The sequence below is a fragment of the Leptosomus discolor genome, chromosome 3, assembly GCF_034619465.1.
Source record: "Leptosomus discolor isolate bLepDis1 chromosome 3, bLepDis1.hap2, whole genome shotgun sequence".
In the NCBI taxonomy this organism is placed as follows: Eukaryota; Metazoa; Chordata; class Aves; order Leptosomiformes; family Leptosomidae; genus Leptosomus; species Leptosomus discolor.
This window is the reverse complement of record NC_141393.1, coordinates 59,631,315-59,644,168: the sequence shown is the minus strand read 5'-3', so window position 1 is coordinate 59,644,168 and position 12,854 is coordinate 59,631,315. Positions and strand designations below refer to the sequence as shown.

Here is a 12,854-nt window from a genome sequence, read left to right as displayed (position 1 = left end):
CCGTAAAGCCACAGCAGCAACACTGCCTATCGCAACAACCACTGCAGGGACTTGGCGCAGAAAAACTTTGGGGTAGCCAGAACTTTCTGCAAGACCCTCCGAAAGAAGGTAGCATTGGAAATGTGGGCTCCCAGTGCTGCAATTTGCTCAGTTTTTCTTACCGATATATATTTATATAGAAGTGGTTCCTACTGCTATGATTCCTTTCCCCTCTGCTCCTCTTTTTTTTCCAGCCTGTCCAGCCCCTCAACTTGCAAGTCAGGCTGAAACCCAGCGGGACCTATGCATACCGTACGTGAAAACCGGGGCCTAGCACTTCACACGTGCACATTTTTCTGCAATATAATCACTCAGAAGAACTACAATAGCATATTATTTTATCCAGTCAACATACTACATGTCCCCTGAGCACATCGAGTCACGCTACAGGCACGGTGTACTTTGCACTGAAGTCGGAGATCCCAAGATTTTCAGCACACACAAAAACATCTCAGCCCCCCCACCACACCCCCTGCCCCCCCCAAAGCACAATATTATCAAACGAGGACCCACTCAGCTTCTTGGTGTTTAAATTGTGGTATTTTGGGAGGGGGGGTGTTAAATGCCTCCTTTTCCTCATAGGATTACCCGGGGCTTTGTTTCGTGGCTGCTCAGACCTGATGACTAGGTTTGCTATCGAGGGACCATGTTCTCCTTTCCCCCTGAGCCCAACCCTGTGGGACTGACACTCCCCATCCCATCCCCGTGGGGTGAGGATACCTGGTACTCCTGCCCCACCAGCCTTGGGCACCTCTAGCCCTCTCAGACTACTTTGTGCATAACATATACAAACTTTTTTTTTCTTTTAAAAATTAAAACCTATCTGCTTTCCCCCAAAATCAGGATAACGGAAGCCGCATCCAGCTGCAGTCCCTCCTAGGAAAATATTTAGGATAACACCTGTGTTGCCCAAAATGCTGTTAACTCTGGGAAAACAAGAGCTGCTTTTACATGGCTACACCTTAAAAGCCCATGAAAAAAAAAAAGTGTGTGTGGGGGGGATTTTGGCACTCTCCTCGCCACCCTGGGAGGGTGATAACCAGCGTCCCCTGCTCCCTCCCCAGCTCATGCAGCCGCCACTGGGGCACAGTACCCGGCACAGAGATAAACCGAAAAGTTGGAGAAGGTGGTATAGAAAGGCACTTACCTGCTGCGTGCACAAAGTATGCCAAATATAAATCGAGTTCCTTAACAGAAACTCCTATATGGTGGGGCTGTACGCACAGCCCGGGGTTAGAGCACTGTGGGGACTTTACAAGGCGCTCGCCATCAGTACTTTCGAGCGGAATACCTTTAAATAAAATCACCATAACAAGGTCCAACCTCCAGACCTTATCTGCCTGGCGAAGGCAGTCAATTCTTCTCATCTTGCCCTTCTGGTCTGGATTGGAAAGAACGCAACACGGAGGCTTTTTTCCTGTGACTGTGAGAACAAAATCCTCCCGAAATTCAGGCCTGATATCTTTCCGGAGCTTTGCCAGAAGTCTGGATGCCCATTTTTGCTTTACCTCGGGTTTTTCACTTAGCAGTTCGTCCTTCACGGCTCTCTCTTCCTCTTTTGACATGCGTTTTTCATGTTTTTTGAAGTATTTTCTTTTTCGGGCTTGCAGGTTGAACCACGTGTACGCAAACGCTCGGACGTGAGGCAGAAGTGCTTCGATGAAGGGATGAAATTCATCCTGAAAAAGTTACAGAGAAGGGTCGATGTCACCGAAACCATCAACAAAAAGCCTCCAGAAATGGGGCTTTCACGCAAGGCTCTAAGGCTCACCGGGATGGTGAGAATTAGGAAGGTGCTTATACATTTTACAGGCTGTGCGACTCGTACCCCTCGCCGATGAACCCCGACACCACCACTGCCACATCGCTGCTTCACCTCACACCGACCCAAAAACCTTTGCTCCCACCCCCTGAAAATGGGGTCCAGCTTTAAACAAGCACCCGGGCAGAGACGGTGCAATGCTGGGGCCCTTTCGCCAACCCCCAAATCTCTTTAGAAAAAAGACAGAATGAGTCAAAAGGTAAAAACCCCGCTGTGAGTCCACTTGCGGAGCACGTATCTCCCTTTGCTCTCTCCCTGACCTCGCTGCTTGTGGTGTAGCCAGCGTATGCCCGCCAATTTGGCAAATCCTAAACATTTGGATGCCAATCAATGTTTGTATGTGGAAGTCTAAAGTATAGTAAAACTTTCCCTAAGATATATTCGGAAATAGCAGCAGGCAGTATAGTAAAAATGCCAGTATAGCTGCATATACAAATACAATGAAGGGTGGTTTTCTCTCCGTTTCCTAAACGGTGAAGGGAGTAGAAAGTAGCGCAGCCGATTCATCCCGTGTGCGCAACAATAACTACCACTAAAATCCTAGAAAAAGAAAGTTTCACAAATTATTTAAAAAAAAAGTTCTGTTTTTATTTAGTCAAAAAGAAAAATAAAAATCTGATATTCAGGCATATTAGGATAAGCAAAACTCTGAGCCTTTCTATAAAATAAAAACAGGAAAAAAATCAAAAAATGTGGTAACAGAAAACCTTAGCACAACTTGTGCAAATACACAAAGTAGTACTAATTTTTTTCTTTACATGTTGTGTCGTATTTTCATATATTTAAAAAGAAATGTCCTACTTGGAAAGTTAGTTTGGCCATCCGGAAACACTGCTTGCTTTGTATAACGATGAGTTAAAGATCATCCCTCATCCTTGGTGCAAAAATAATCACGAGTAAAATTATGCTGACAATAAAAAAAAATATGGAAGAAAGACGGGCCCCCCCCCCGCAATTATGTTTAAAAAACAAATAATAACAGATCTCCCCAAAAAGTACTATATAAATCAGTCACAGAGACCAAAACGTATTATAATATACTGGGGTCACGCTGCTTCTTTTTCTCTGAATAAATGACTAACCAAACTCCAGGCTGCACATTAAAATGTACATAGCCTGTGGGGGCCTGATCCAGCACTGTGTGCTGGGGACGTCCCTGCTTCCAGGGGCCGAGTTCCTCCTTTTCGCAGGATTGGGCCCTTCAGGAGGGAAAAATAAAGTAATTTGTCCAACATTTCCCCCAGCATGGTAAAAGCCACCCGCTGTCTACCCTTGCAAGACAACACTGGGGATTTTTCAGATGAACTAACTTTATTTTTTTTTTTAATTATCCCATGGAGTACATTTCCTACCCAAATCATTCCAGGTCGTGCAAATATTGTTATTAAAACAGACATCTTACTTCCTTTCAACACCCTATTTTAACTTGCATTTTCTTTTCAAAAATTATGAAAAATTGAGAAATCAACAGCAGAAATATCTATTAGCAAAATCCTGTCGTAATTCAAGACCTTCTGCTGACTTCCCAAAAGCTTTCATTGCACTTATTCTGAGCGGGCCCCGAATTGTAAATACTTAAACCTATAGCTAATACCACAACATTTATTTTTATTTTAAACCCAGGTTGTTAAAAACTAACAAAACCGGCACAATATATTTCATTACAGCGCAGCAGAGCGGCAGTAATCACAAGTACTACGCATGATTATTAAAATATAAGCAGGTAAAATAAAATAATTCACTCTAATGATTGCCACATTCCTCTTCCCCCCCACTAGAAAAGATCAGTTTTAAATCTCAACAAAGTTTAAAAAAAAAAAAAAAAAGATTGCTGCGAGTTTGCAGTCGGCAGATTCAAAAAGTGAGAGGAGGCACAATCCCAGCACATGGAGCTGCTCTCACCCACCAGAAACAGCTCTTGTGGGGGGAAGAAAAAAAGGAAAAAAATAATAAAAATATAAAAGCTACAGGTCCCTACAAGCTATTTAAAAATAATAAAGCCTCCCTTCTGACCCCTCCCGTCCTTCCCCTTCCCCACTCAGGGAGAGTCAAGGAAAAAAGGCCTTTTGTCAAGTGGAAGTTTATCTGCGAAGGTACACACAGCAGAGGCTCGACAGACCCACAATGAGCCAGGGGAGCGCTTCAAGCGTTCCTGGTTTCTAAACACGTCTTGGTACATCCTGAAATATTTTAACTTTTCTGCTTTAAGCAGTGCTTTGTCCTGCCTGATCTCATGTGCTCGGGACTTTTTTGGCTCAATGCTGGATACTATCCAAGAGAGAGTTGCTTTAACCTGCACTAAAGCTGATTTCTACGATGTGAACCTCAAAGGGGAAGTAAATACACCACTCAAAAAAAAAAACCCCAACAACGAACCCCAAACCCCACTTTAAAAGACTTCAGGGGGAGAGGAAGGGAACAAAAAAAAAAAAAAAAAGGTGCTTTTCGTTGTAAAGTCAGGGTCCATGGCCAAAGTAAATGAAAAGCACCGCTGCTCGGCGTGCGAGGTGTGCACGTCCCTATTAGACTCCAATGTGTCTTTTCAAAATGGGGTACGAGGAGAAAAGGTTAATGACTCATAAACAGACCAACTTTCAAACTGTCTTGGTAAACATGCCGCTCCGTAAAATCGCGCTGCTTCAATCTCGGCAGCGAGGTATTAGCAAAGGCGAAGTGGAAATAAAAGCACTCAGGACTGATCAAACAAAATTGGAAGCGGGGCTGAGGGGGGGAGCAGTTTCTGCACAATACAATTATTTATTTCAGTGTTATTACAGCCCCCCTCCCCAAAAAAAAAAGTTTTGGAAATGTGTCAATGCAAGTGTGCTAACAGATGTGCAGACTTGTCTGCAGCCTCGCTGCAAAATATCAAGATTTTGAGTAACTGGTGGAAAAGGAGATGATCTTTGCCTTTCCCCAAGTTAGCTTTAACGGAAACTTTCAAAGTATTCGATAAAGACATTTGCTTTCCCCCCTTGGCATTTGATGGGTCACCTAAAAATAAAAGGCATCAGAAAGCTGGGAAAGTGAGAATAAAAAGTAAGTTTTTTTTTCACTGCAGTACTCTCCAAAGTTTGAGGATGCAGCTCTTCCGAGAACAGCCTGTTTCTAAGCAGCACCTAAATTTTGGGCCGCACAATTCTGCACTGCTTATACCGAAATTCTCCCCTGCTCTTCAGAAAGGTGTAAAACAAAACAAAAAAAACCAAACCAAAAAAAAAAACAAACCAAAAACCTACAACAAAAGGACCCCAAAACCCAGCGCAAAGGCGCCCGCAATAACATAACACTGCAAAAGAGTCTTTTGAAACAATGTATTTCTGCTGATCTTTTTGAAATTAAGCCAGCTACAGCGACCCTTGTTAATATTTTTACAATCCATTTGCTTGTAAATCTATTCGGAGATGTGCCTATGTTCCCCAACTATTTCCTAGATCTTCAGCAGATATGTAAATGGAACGATGTTTAGATTTTTCCTGACAGATGATACAAAATGCTCATGCCATTTCAGTTCCAGTGCTTGGGTAAATACGCTCATAACTAGGATTTCTGTTTGTTTTCCTTTTCTAACACATTTTCGAAAGCTTCCCTTTAAATCAGAACCAAAACTTAAGACACACACACACACACAAAAAAAAATCTCCATCCCAAAACTCCTATCAATAAAAGCCCCTGAAATGAAAAATAGGAAATTGCTTGCAATTGCTCAGGACTTGCCCCTTCTTCTACAGAAAATGACAGAATAAGCTAATTGATCCTTTGGAGAGAAGAGTTTGTCAGGAGGCCTCTAATCCTCGTACTACTTTTCCAAACGTGCAACAAGAATGTGAGTCTCACAACTGAGTAGAAGCACAGCGCCTGGCTTTTTTCTCTTTTTTTGGTGGTTTTAATTTTTTTTTTTTTTTTTTTAAAAAAAGGGGGGGACACGACACCAGGGACAGACACGACACCAGGACGGGGAGCAACTGGCCCATGGGTTATTTTCTCTCCTTAATGTGCAACTGGGCCTACTAAACCCACGAAGCTACACGTGCAGACGCAAAGCGATGCAGTACACTGCTGGCCCTACAAGGAGCGTATTGCTGTCCCTCCTGCAGAAGCAGAACTGACAAAAAAGAAAAAAAAAAACCCACGCAGGTATTTTTCAGAGTTGAATTAAAGGCACAAACTTTGGCCAGGCAGAGCATGGAGTTGCATCCCGTGTCCTCTGCAAACTCCCTCCGCTCCCGTTTTCCTCCTGCCTTTAATCAAGTGGATGGTTTTGAAGCCCAGTGGAGTTTCGTGCCCCCGCCGGACTGGCTTCTCCCCACCAGGCACTCAGAAATTTGCGGGAGGCTGGGGAAGGAGCAGGAGGGGAACCATGGCAAGAGAAGGGGACGAAACTTTTGCAGCTCTTCAGGCTGCCTGGGTTCCCCTCTCTATTTCCTCGCCTTTTTCTCGACGGAAAGAGCCTGGAGAGGCTTTCTCACCGGGAGAAAAAAAATATTCAAATTAAATTAATAAGAATAATATAGTCAAAATCTCCTGCAGGAGGAAATAATCTGGGGTTTGCGTCCACCACAAAGCATTTCCTCGTTAAACCATTATATCCTGCTAATTGAAGGTGTGTAATTTAGCGTCTTGCAGCAGCGCGCAGGGAAGGGGGGGGGGGGGGGGCGGGCAGCGCTCCGCGGCCGCGCAACTCGGGGCAGCGCGGGGCGACCACCCCCCTTTACCCCACCCCCGCGCAGCACCGTCCCGCCGCAACCGGGAGGCGCAAAAGTTGCGCCGAGTCCCGCGGGGGGCTCGATCCGCGGAAGGAGGGGGGCGGGGGGACACACGCGGGACAAGTTTGCGGGTATCGCCCACCCCCCCCATCCTGGTCCCCAGCTGGGGTGGCCTCTGCGGGGCTGCGCGGGTGCGGAGAGCACTCCGCGGCTGCACCGCGGGAGCGTGCCCAGGTGCGGCGCACGGTCCGTCTCCGCGCCCAGGGTGGGGGTGTCGCGGAGCCGATCCCGCTCGCAGTGGCCGTGCGTGTCCGTCGTCCGTGTGCCCCCCCCCCCCCCAGCCTCCCGCGGCCGCGTAACCCCGAGTGGGGCGTTTGGGGGGGGTGCGGGCCGTGCCGTGCCCGGCGGCCGGGGCTGGAGAACGGCGCAGCGGCTGGCAGCGCTGCCCCGGGGCCGCGGAGCGGAGCGACGGTGCGGGGCGCTCCGGCGCGGGCAGCGGCGGCGGCGGCATCGATCGCGGATGACCAAGCACGGCGGGGCCGTGCGGGGCGTCCCGCAGCACCGCGCCCGCGCGGCGGGCCGCCCCCCCCCCCCCCCCATTAATTAAACCATTAATAAGTAGGCGCCATTAGCCATGTGCCGACACAAATGGCCGTGCGGGAAGGGGGGTGGAGGCGGGGGGGGATGCAAGCGAAAGGCAACAAAGTTAGTTTTCGGCAGAGCTCCGTTCGTGCCCCTTCCCCGGCGCGCACAGACGCGCACCCCCCGCAGCGCCGGCCCCATCGCGCCCCGGCTGCCGCTTACCTGGGTGAGACAGAGCGGAGAATACATGACTGCTGCGGGGGGCTGCGGTTTGGAGGTGTGCGTGTGCGGGGAGAGAGGGAGAGAGAGAGGGGGAGAGAGAGAGAGGGAGAGGGAGAGAGAGGAGGGGAAAAAAAGAGAGAGAGAGAGGAGAGAGGAGGGGGAGCCCCGAGCCTGCTTCTTGCTTTCACATTTCCAACTCTGCCAAACTGCAGCCAGCGCGGAGCCGCTCCATGAGCTGAACTTTAACCCCGCCTCGACTTTCCCGCACTACGCGCTCGGCATGCCTGCCCTCCGCGCCGTTAAAGGCATAGCCGCACGCTGCGCGCCCCTCCGCCGCCGCCGCCGCGGCCCCCCGTTCCGCGCCCCTCCGCTCTGCGCCGCCCGCCGCCCCGCTCAGCGCTCCGCGCCGCCCGCGGGGGCGGGGAGGGGCGGGGAGGGGGCTGCGGCGCCGCCGCCTCCCTCCGCCCCGCCGCCCCGCAGCGCGGGCAGCCGCGGAGAGGCGAGCGGTGGTCGGCTCAAAGTTTTCTTGGTTTGGGTTTTGTGTGTGTTTTGTTTTGTGGGTTTTTTTTTTTTTTTTTTTCTTTCCGACGGCTGCGGCTCCGCTCGGCCCTTGGCCGGGGAGAGGGGGAGGACACGGACACGGGGGGAACGGCGCTGCTTTCACAACTTTCCCCATCCCCTTTGGCACTTGTCATTTTAAATCAAGCGCTTTATGGTCAGGGGTGCTTATTCCACTTTAAAAAAAAAATAAATTAAAAATAGCAACACATAAATTTATCCCCACGCCGCATCCCCCTCCCCTTACGAATAAAATCACTCCTCAAAAGTGAAGCGTTTAAAATTAAAAATACACCCGCGCCTCCTGCCACTGCTGGAGCGCATTGTTTTGGCACCGGCAACGTTTGGGTTTGGGGTTTGGATGCTCTCCAGCCCGCTCATGGGTACTCGCAGGGTGTCCCGTGTGTGTCCCCCTCCGTGTCCCGTCGCCCCCCCCCGCCCCCCCTTGGGAACAGCATTTCCCACTCCCACTGATGCTAAAGGCAGTTTAGGCAAGTTCCGCGTCCCTGCGCGGAGTTATCCGCACTAAAAAAAAAAATCAAATCCCGAGTATAATGGGACACCAGGGAAATCCCCCCACTCAGCTCGTCTAAAAGGTGGCGGGGTGGGTGAGTGTGAGGGGTGCGTTCCCCTCCGCCCCCGCGCAACCCACCCCCGCCGCACAGTTCCCAGCCCTTTGCGGTTTACAGCATTAAGTAACTTTTGGCGCCCTTCGGGAGACTTTTGGCCGCGGGACGGCTGGTTGCGCCCTCTAGGCAAGGGCCACGGTCAAGCGCAGCCCCTCCGCAGCCGCGGACACCCCCGCCCCCCCCGAAAAAAAAAAAATAAAAGGCGGGATGGATGAACGCAAAAGCACTTTCTCCCCCCCACCCGCGATGTTTTTCAGAGCTAAACGGGTGGGCGCGCAAGTTATTTTTTCCCAACTCAGCGTTTTGCTAAGCACGCAAAAAAAAAAAAAAAAATTGAATTTTTTTTAAAAAAGCTTTTTTTCCCTTCCTCTCTCCCCTCTTTTTTTTTTTTTTTTTTTTGGGTGCTAAATCCGGAGGTTTCCGCGGCTCAGTCCCCGCCAGCGGCCCCGGCCCCGCGGGGCGCCGCCAACTTCGGCGGAAAAGGCAAAAAAAAAAAGGGGGGGAAGGCGCGCCCCTCCCCCCGGGGGAGTTCAAACGTCGCAGCACCCACCCCCGCCGCTGATTGGGCAGTGCTCGGTAGCGTCACACGGCCCCGCCCCGCCGATTGGCCCCTGCCGTGGTCCGTCACATCCCGCGCCCAGCCGCGTTTCTTTGTGCGCGGCCGCGGCCGCTCCAGCCGGCGCGTACGGAGCCGGCGCGCACGTACGGGCGGTCCCGCGGAGGAGGGGCGGGGGGGGGGGGCGGGAATCTGTCAAGCTCAGCGGTTTTCTCAAATCCCTGAAAAAAAAAAAAGATTAAAAAAAAAAAGAGAGAAAAAAAAAAAAAAGGCAGCGGCGGTGCAGCCGCCCGCGCCCGCGCTCCCTCCGCGCCCAAACAATAGCCGCTGCCCTCTGCAAAAGCATGGAAATCGGGTTAAAAAAACAACAAAAAAGAGAAGTTTACGAGACGCCACGTACCACGGACAGGTATAAAGAGTACGTGAGAAACTTTTCGGGACTCAGGTCATTGGCTCCGGTTGTTGACACTTTCTGCGTTTTTTTTTTTTTAATAGCTAAAATAAACTTGCAGCCGTTGGGAACCCGGAAGAGAATAAACGCCGCAGCCAATTGCCGCCTGCCGTTTGTTGTTTTTTTTTTTTTTTTTTTTTTTTTTTTCCCCCCCTAAGGTTTTGGGGTTTTTTTTTTTGGTTGTTTTTCGGTGGATCCCGGCCGAGGCAGGCTCCGCGGGGCGGGCCGGGGCGGGCTGCCTGGGCGCTGCCGCTGCCTCTCCCCGCTCTGCCGGGCCCGCTCAGAGCGCCTGGGACTTCGCACAAGTTGCGAGCGATTCGGCAGCCGCCCGCCTCCCTCCTCCCCTTCCCCTCCTCCTCCTCTCCCCTTGCCGCCCCCCCCCCCCCCCCCCCCTTATTTCCGCAATCGCCGCGATTTGCAGAGGAGACCCGGACCGGGGGTCGTCGGGGCTCACGGACGTTCCCCCCCCGCCAAGCCCCTTCCCAGCTGCGGGGGTCTTCCGCCGGGCTGTTCTGCGGGAGGGCGGACGGGGGGTGCTGCGGATAGGGAGCGCCCCTTGCACGCGTAACCCTCCCTCGCAGGAGTAACGTACACCCCCCCCCTCCGCACGGGTAACCCCCCCGCCCTTGCGCCAATAACCCCCCCAATGTGCCCACACCCCCCCCATGGGCAACCCTCCCCGGCGCGGGGAACCCCCATGCTTTGCACCAGCAAAGACCCTTCTGCTGCAAAGTTACCTGGCACTAGCAAACCCTCCCGCCCGCCCTTTGCACGGGCACCAGCGCTGCTTTGCACGCCCCCCGCCGTGCTTTACACACGTGTGTCCCCCCTTCGCTTTGCACCCCCCTCCCGGGTGCGGGGGCGCCCCCCCGGTCCGCGGCGGCCGGGCAAGCCCTCGGCGGGGGAGGAACTTTCCTCCCAGCAGCGCGGCCGTGCCTGGCAGCAATGCAGCAGCCGAGAGGCGAGCTGCAAAGTCTCCAACTTACACGGCACCCCTAAAATAGTCCTGATTTCATCCCTGAAAGGATTTCCTGGCTTTGTGTGTCTTAACTAGCCTTGGCCATTTTTGTAGAATAACCCTATTATTCACAGCTCCGAGGGTACAATCTGCTAAAGTCACTTAATAAAAAAAAAAAAAAAAAAGAAAAAGAAAAAAGAAAAAAACCTTCAAAGGGCGTGAGAAATAAAGGCAAACAAACAATTGTCTGTAGCTCTCAGCTCCCCTTGATCGTGGATACCCGCTTCATTAACAGCAGAAGCATTATATTCTTAAAACTGGAAGCCTCAAGAGGCGTGATAATACTGCAAAATTAAATTGGGGGGGGGAGCAAATGGATCTGAAGGTTAATGACTATTTTTTTACAACAAAGTGAGACTTGATCTCACACAACATCTCGTAACGAGTGCCATGGTTATCCCCCCAAATTTACTGCTTTTAATCGACTCGAGCAGGTATTTCATGACATAGAGGGCTGCAGCCCCAGCATATTGAGCAGAGAGAGGGGTAAAAAGAAACAAGAAAGGAAAAAAACCCCTCAGAGAGTTATTTTCAATTTCAAGTTTGGGAGCCTCAGACCTGCACCGGTGGCAGCCCAGCTCAGTACACGGCAGGCTTTAACCTCCCAGCAGCGGCTCTACTTTCTCGGTTACCTCCTGGTGACCCCGCCGAAGGAGCCCACCGATTCCCAGCGGTCTGGAGACCACAGGTTGGAAACCACTGGTTTTGCATAAACTTCTGTTATTCGGCACAGGCTTAGGTTGTGAGGGTTCCTCTTAGCAAATTGTCGAAGGATGATGTGTACTGCATAAATTAAAACATCATGTCCCCTTGCCTTGTGAAAGCATTATTAAAAGAAGCATAATAAGGGATTTCCACCATGTTATCAAGCGTACAAAGAAAACTCCGAATGGGAGGGATGGCTGTCATCGGGGTAGAACAAGCTGGGATTTTGGAGAGGCTTGAGAAGCGCTTTGAATAGCCCGTCAGTTGGACAAGGATCAGCGCTGACAATAGCTGGGCTATATGTGGTATGGCCTGTTAACATACAGCAGCAATCACTAAAGGCCTGATCCTGACAATGGGGCTCTTCAGGGCCCTGAGTGATACTAGTGGCTTTGGAAGAGCCACTGTGGCTGCTCCCCTGCCCCTGGGGACAGCTTCATCCCTCAGAGCCAGAAACCCTCCAAAATCACCGGGGGCTCCATCCTGACGCCCTTTCCATCAAGACCTTAGAGCCACACAGTGCTATGACTCGCATCTCCAAAACTATTTAGAGATTTCAATGCCATTACGGTTGATGGAAATCAATGCTCAGCTGTTTCTGCGTCATCCCACAACCCACTATGGAATTGGCTATAAATCCCAGCAAATGTCGTGGAGGAGCCGTAGATTAGTGCCGTGCCTAACCTGGTTCCACCACCCTTTGTGACATTCATACTCTGAAGATACTGAAAATGAGAGTGGTCTGTAAGACTCTCTCCAGGTAAGTGATTGCTTTGTTATTCCACATGTACACAGAGAACTGGGCATAATGGGGTTTTCCTCCTCAGTCTGAAGGCTCCAAGCCCTGATGCAATATAAATGAACACCACAGTCGTTAGAACACTGCGTCACCCTCAGACAGGAGGGCAGGTGGGCAGAAGCTTCAATCTCCAGGCTCCAAAGTTCAGGGGACAGCTTAAATAAGCAGACTAATAACGTTTGACAGAAACGTTCACCTTACACCACTAAATATGTGTGAACTTTTTTGCATGCTGTATTTTCTGCCCATCACCATGATTCCCAGCAGGAGAGCAGGGAGGATGAAGAGGTGCTGCAGTCCCCATCTGACAGATGAGGGTGACTGCACCAGATTTTGGGGTCTGGGCCATAGGTTCGTCGCCAAAGCCACATGTGGGGATGGGAATTAAAGTAGTTGTGCTAAGGGCAAGTGGGAATAACTGCACTAAAAATTGGTTGAGCCTATCCCTTTCTCTGTGAAATCTCCTACTTTAACCGTGAGTTACTGGAGGCATTGCCTGGCACAGCCGTACGTGGGGTGCTGGCTCTGAAGCCAAGCCTATCGCAGAAATGCCTGTGGGCTTGCAGTGCATTTCCACGGGGTCTTCAGTCTACTGCGAGATGCGTTGTGGAGGAAATAAATTCCCAGCAAAAGTGTGCAGACTACAGAAAGGAAGCAGACAGAACGGAGAGAGGTGGGATAGGCAGCGTTTCCCCTTTTGTTTTGCTGTAGTCTTCTAATGGGGAGCAACATAAACGGTAATACTATTTTAACAGAAATAGTGCTTC

At 50.7% G+C, this 12,854-nt stretch overlaps 1 protein-coding gene across 2 annotated transcripts in view; it reads right to left on the bottom strand.

The window, feature by feature from the left end:
* NFIA (nuclear factor I A) overlaps window positions 1-7,450 on the bottom strand; it is a 246,618-nt gene extending 239,168 nt beyond the window's left edge. For both annotated transcript variants that reach the window (XM_086462126.1, XM_086462127.1), the window contains exons 1-2: window positions 7,372-7,450; window positions 1,187-1,718 (exon numbers count right to left, since the gene is read on the bottom strand). In XM_086462126.1, coding sequence (XP_086318252.1) covers window positions 1,187-1,718; window positions 7,372-7,398 — 559 coding nt within the window. In that variant the 5' untranslated portion in view covers window positions 7,399-7,450. The remainder of the gene's footprint in view (window positions 1-1,186; window positions 1,719-7,371) is intronic.
* Between the last annotated feature and the right edge of the window lie 5,404 nt (window positions 7,451-12,854).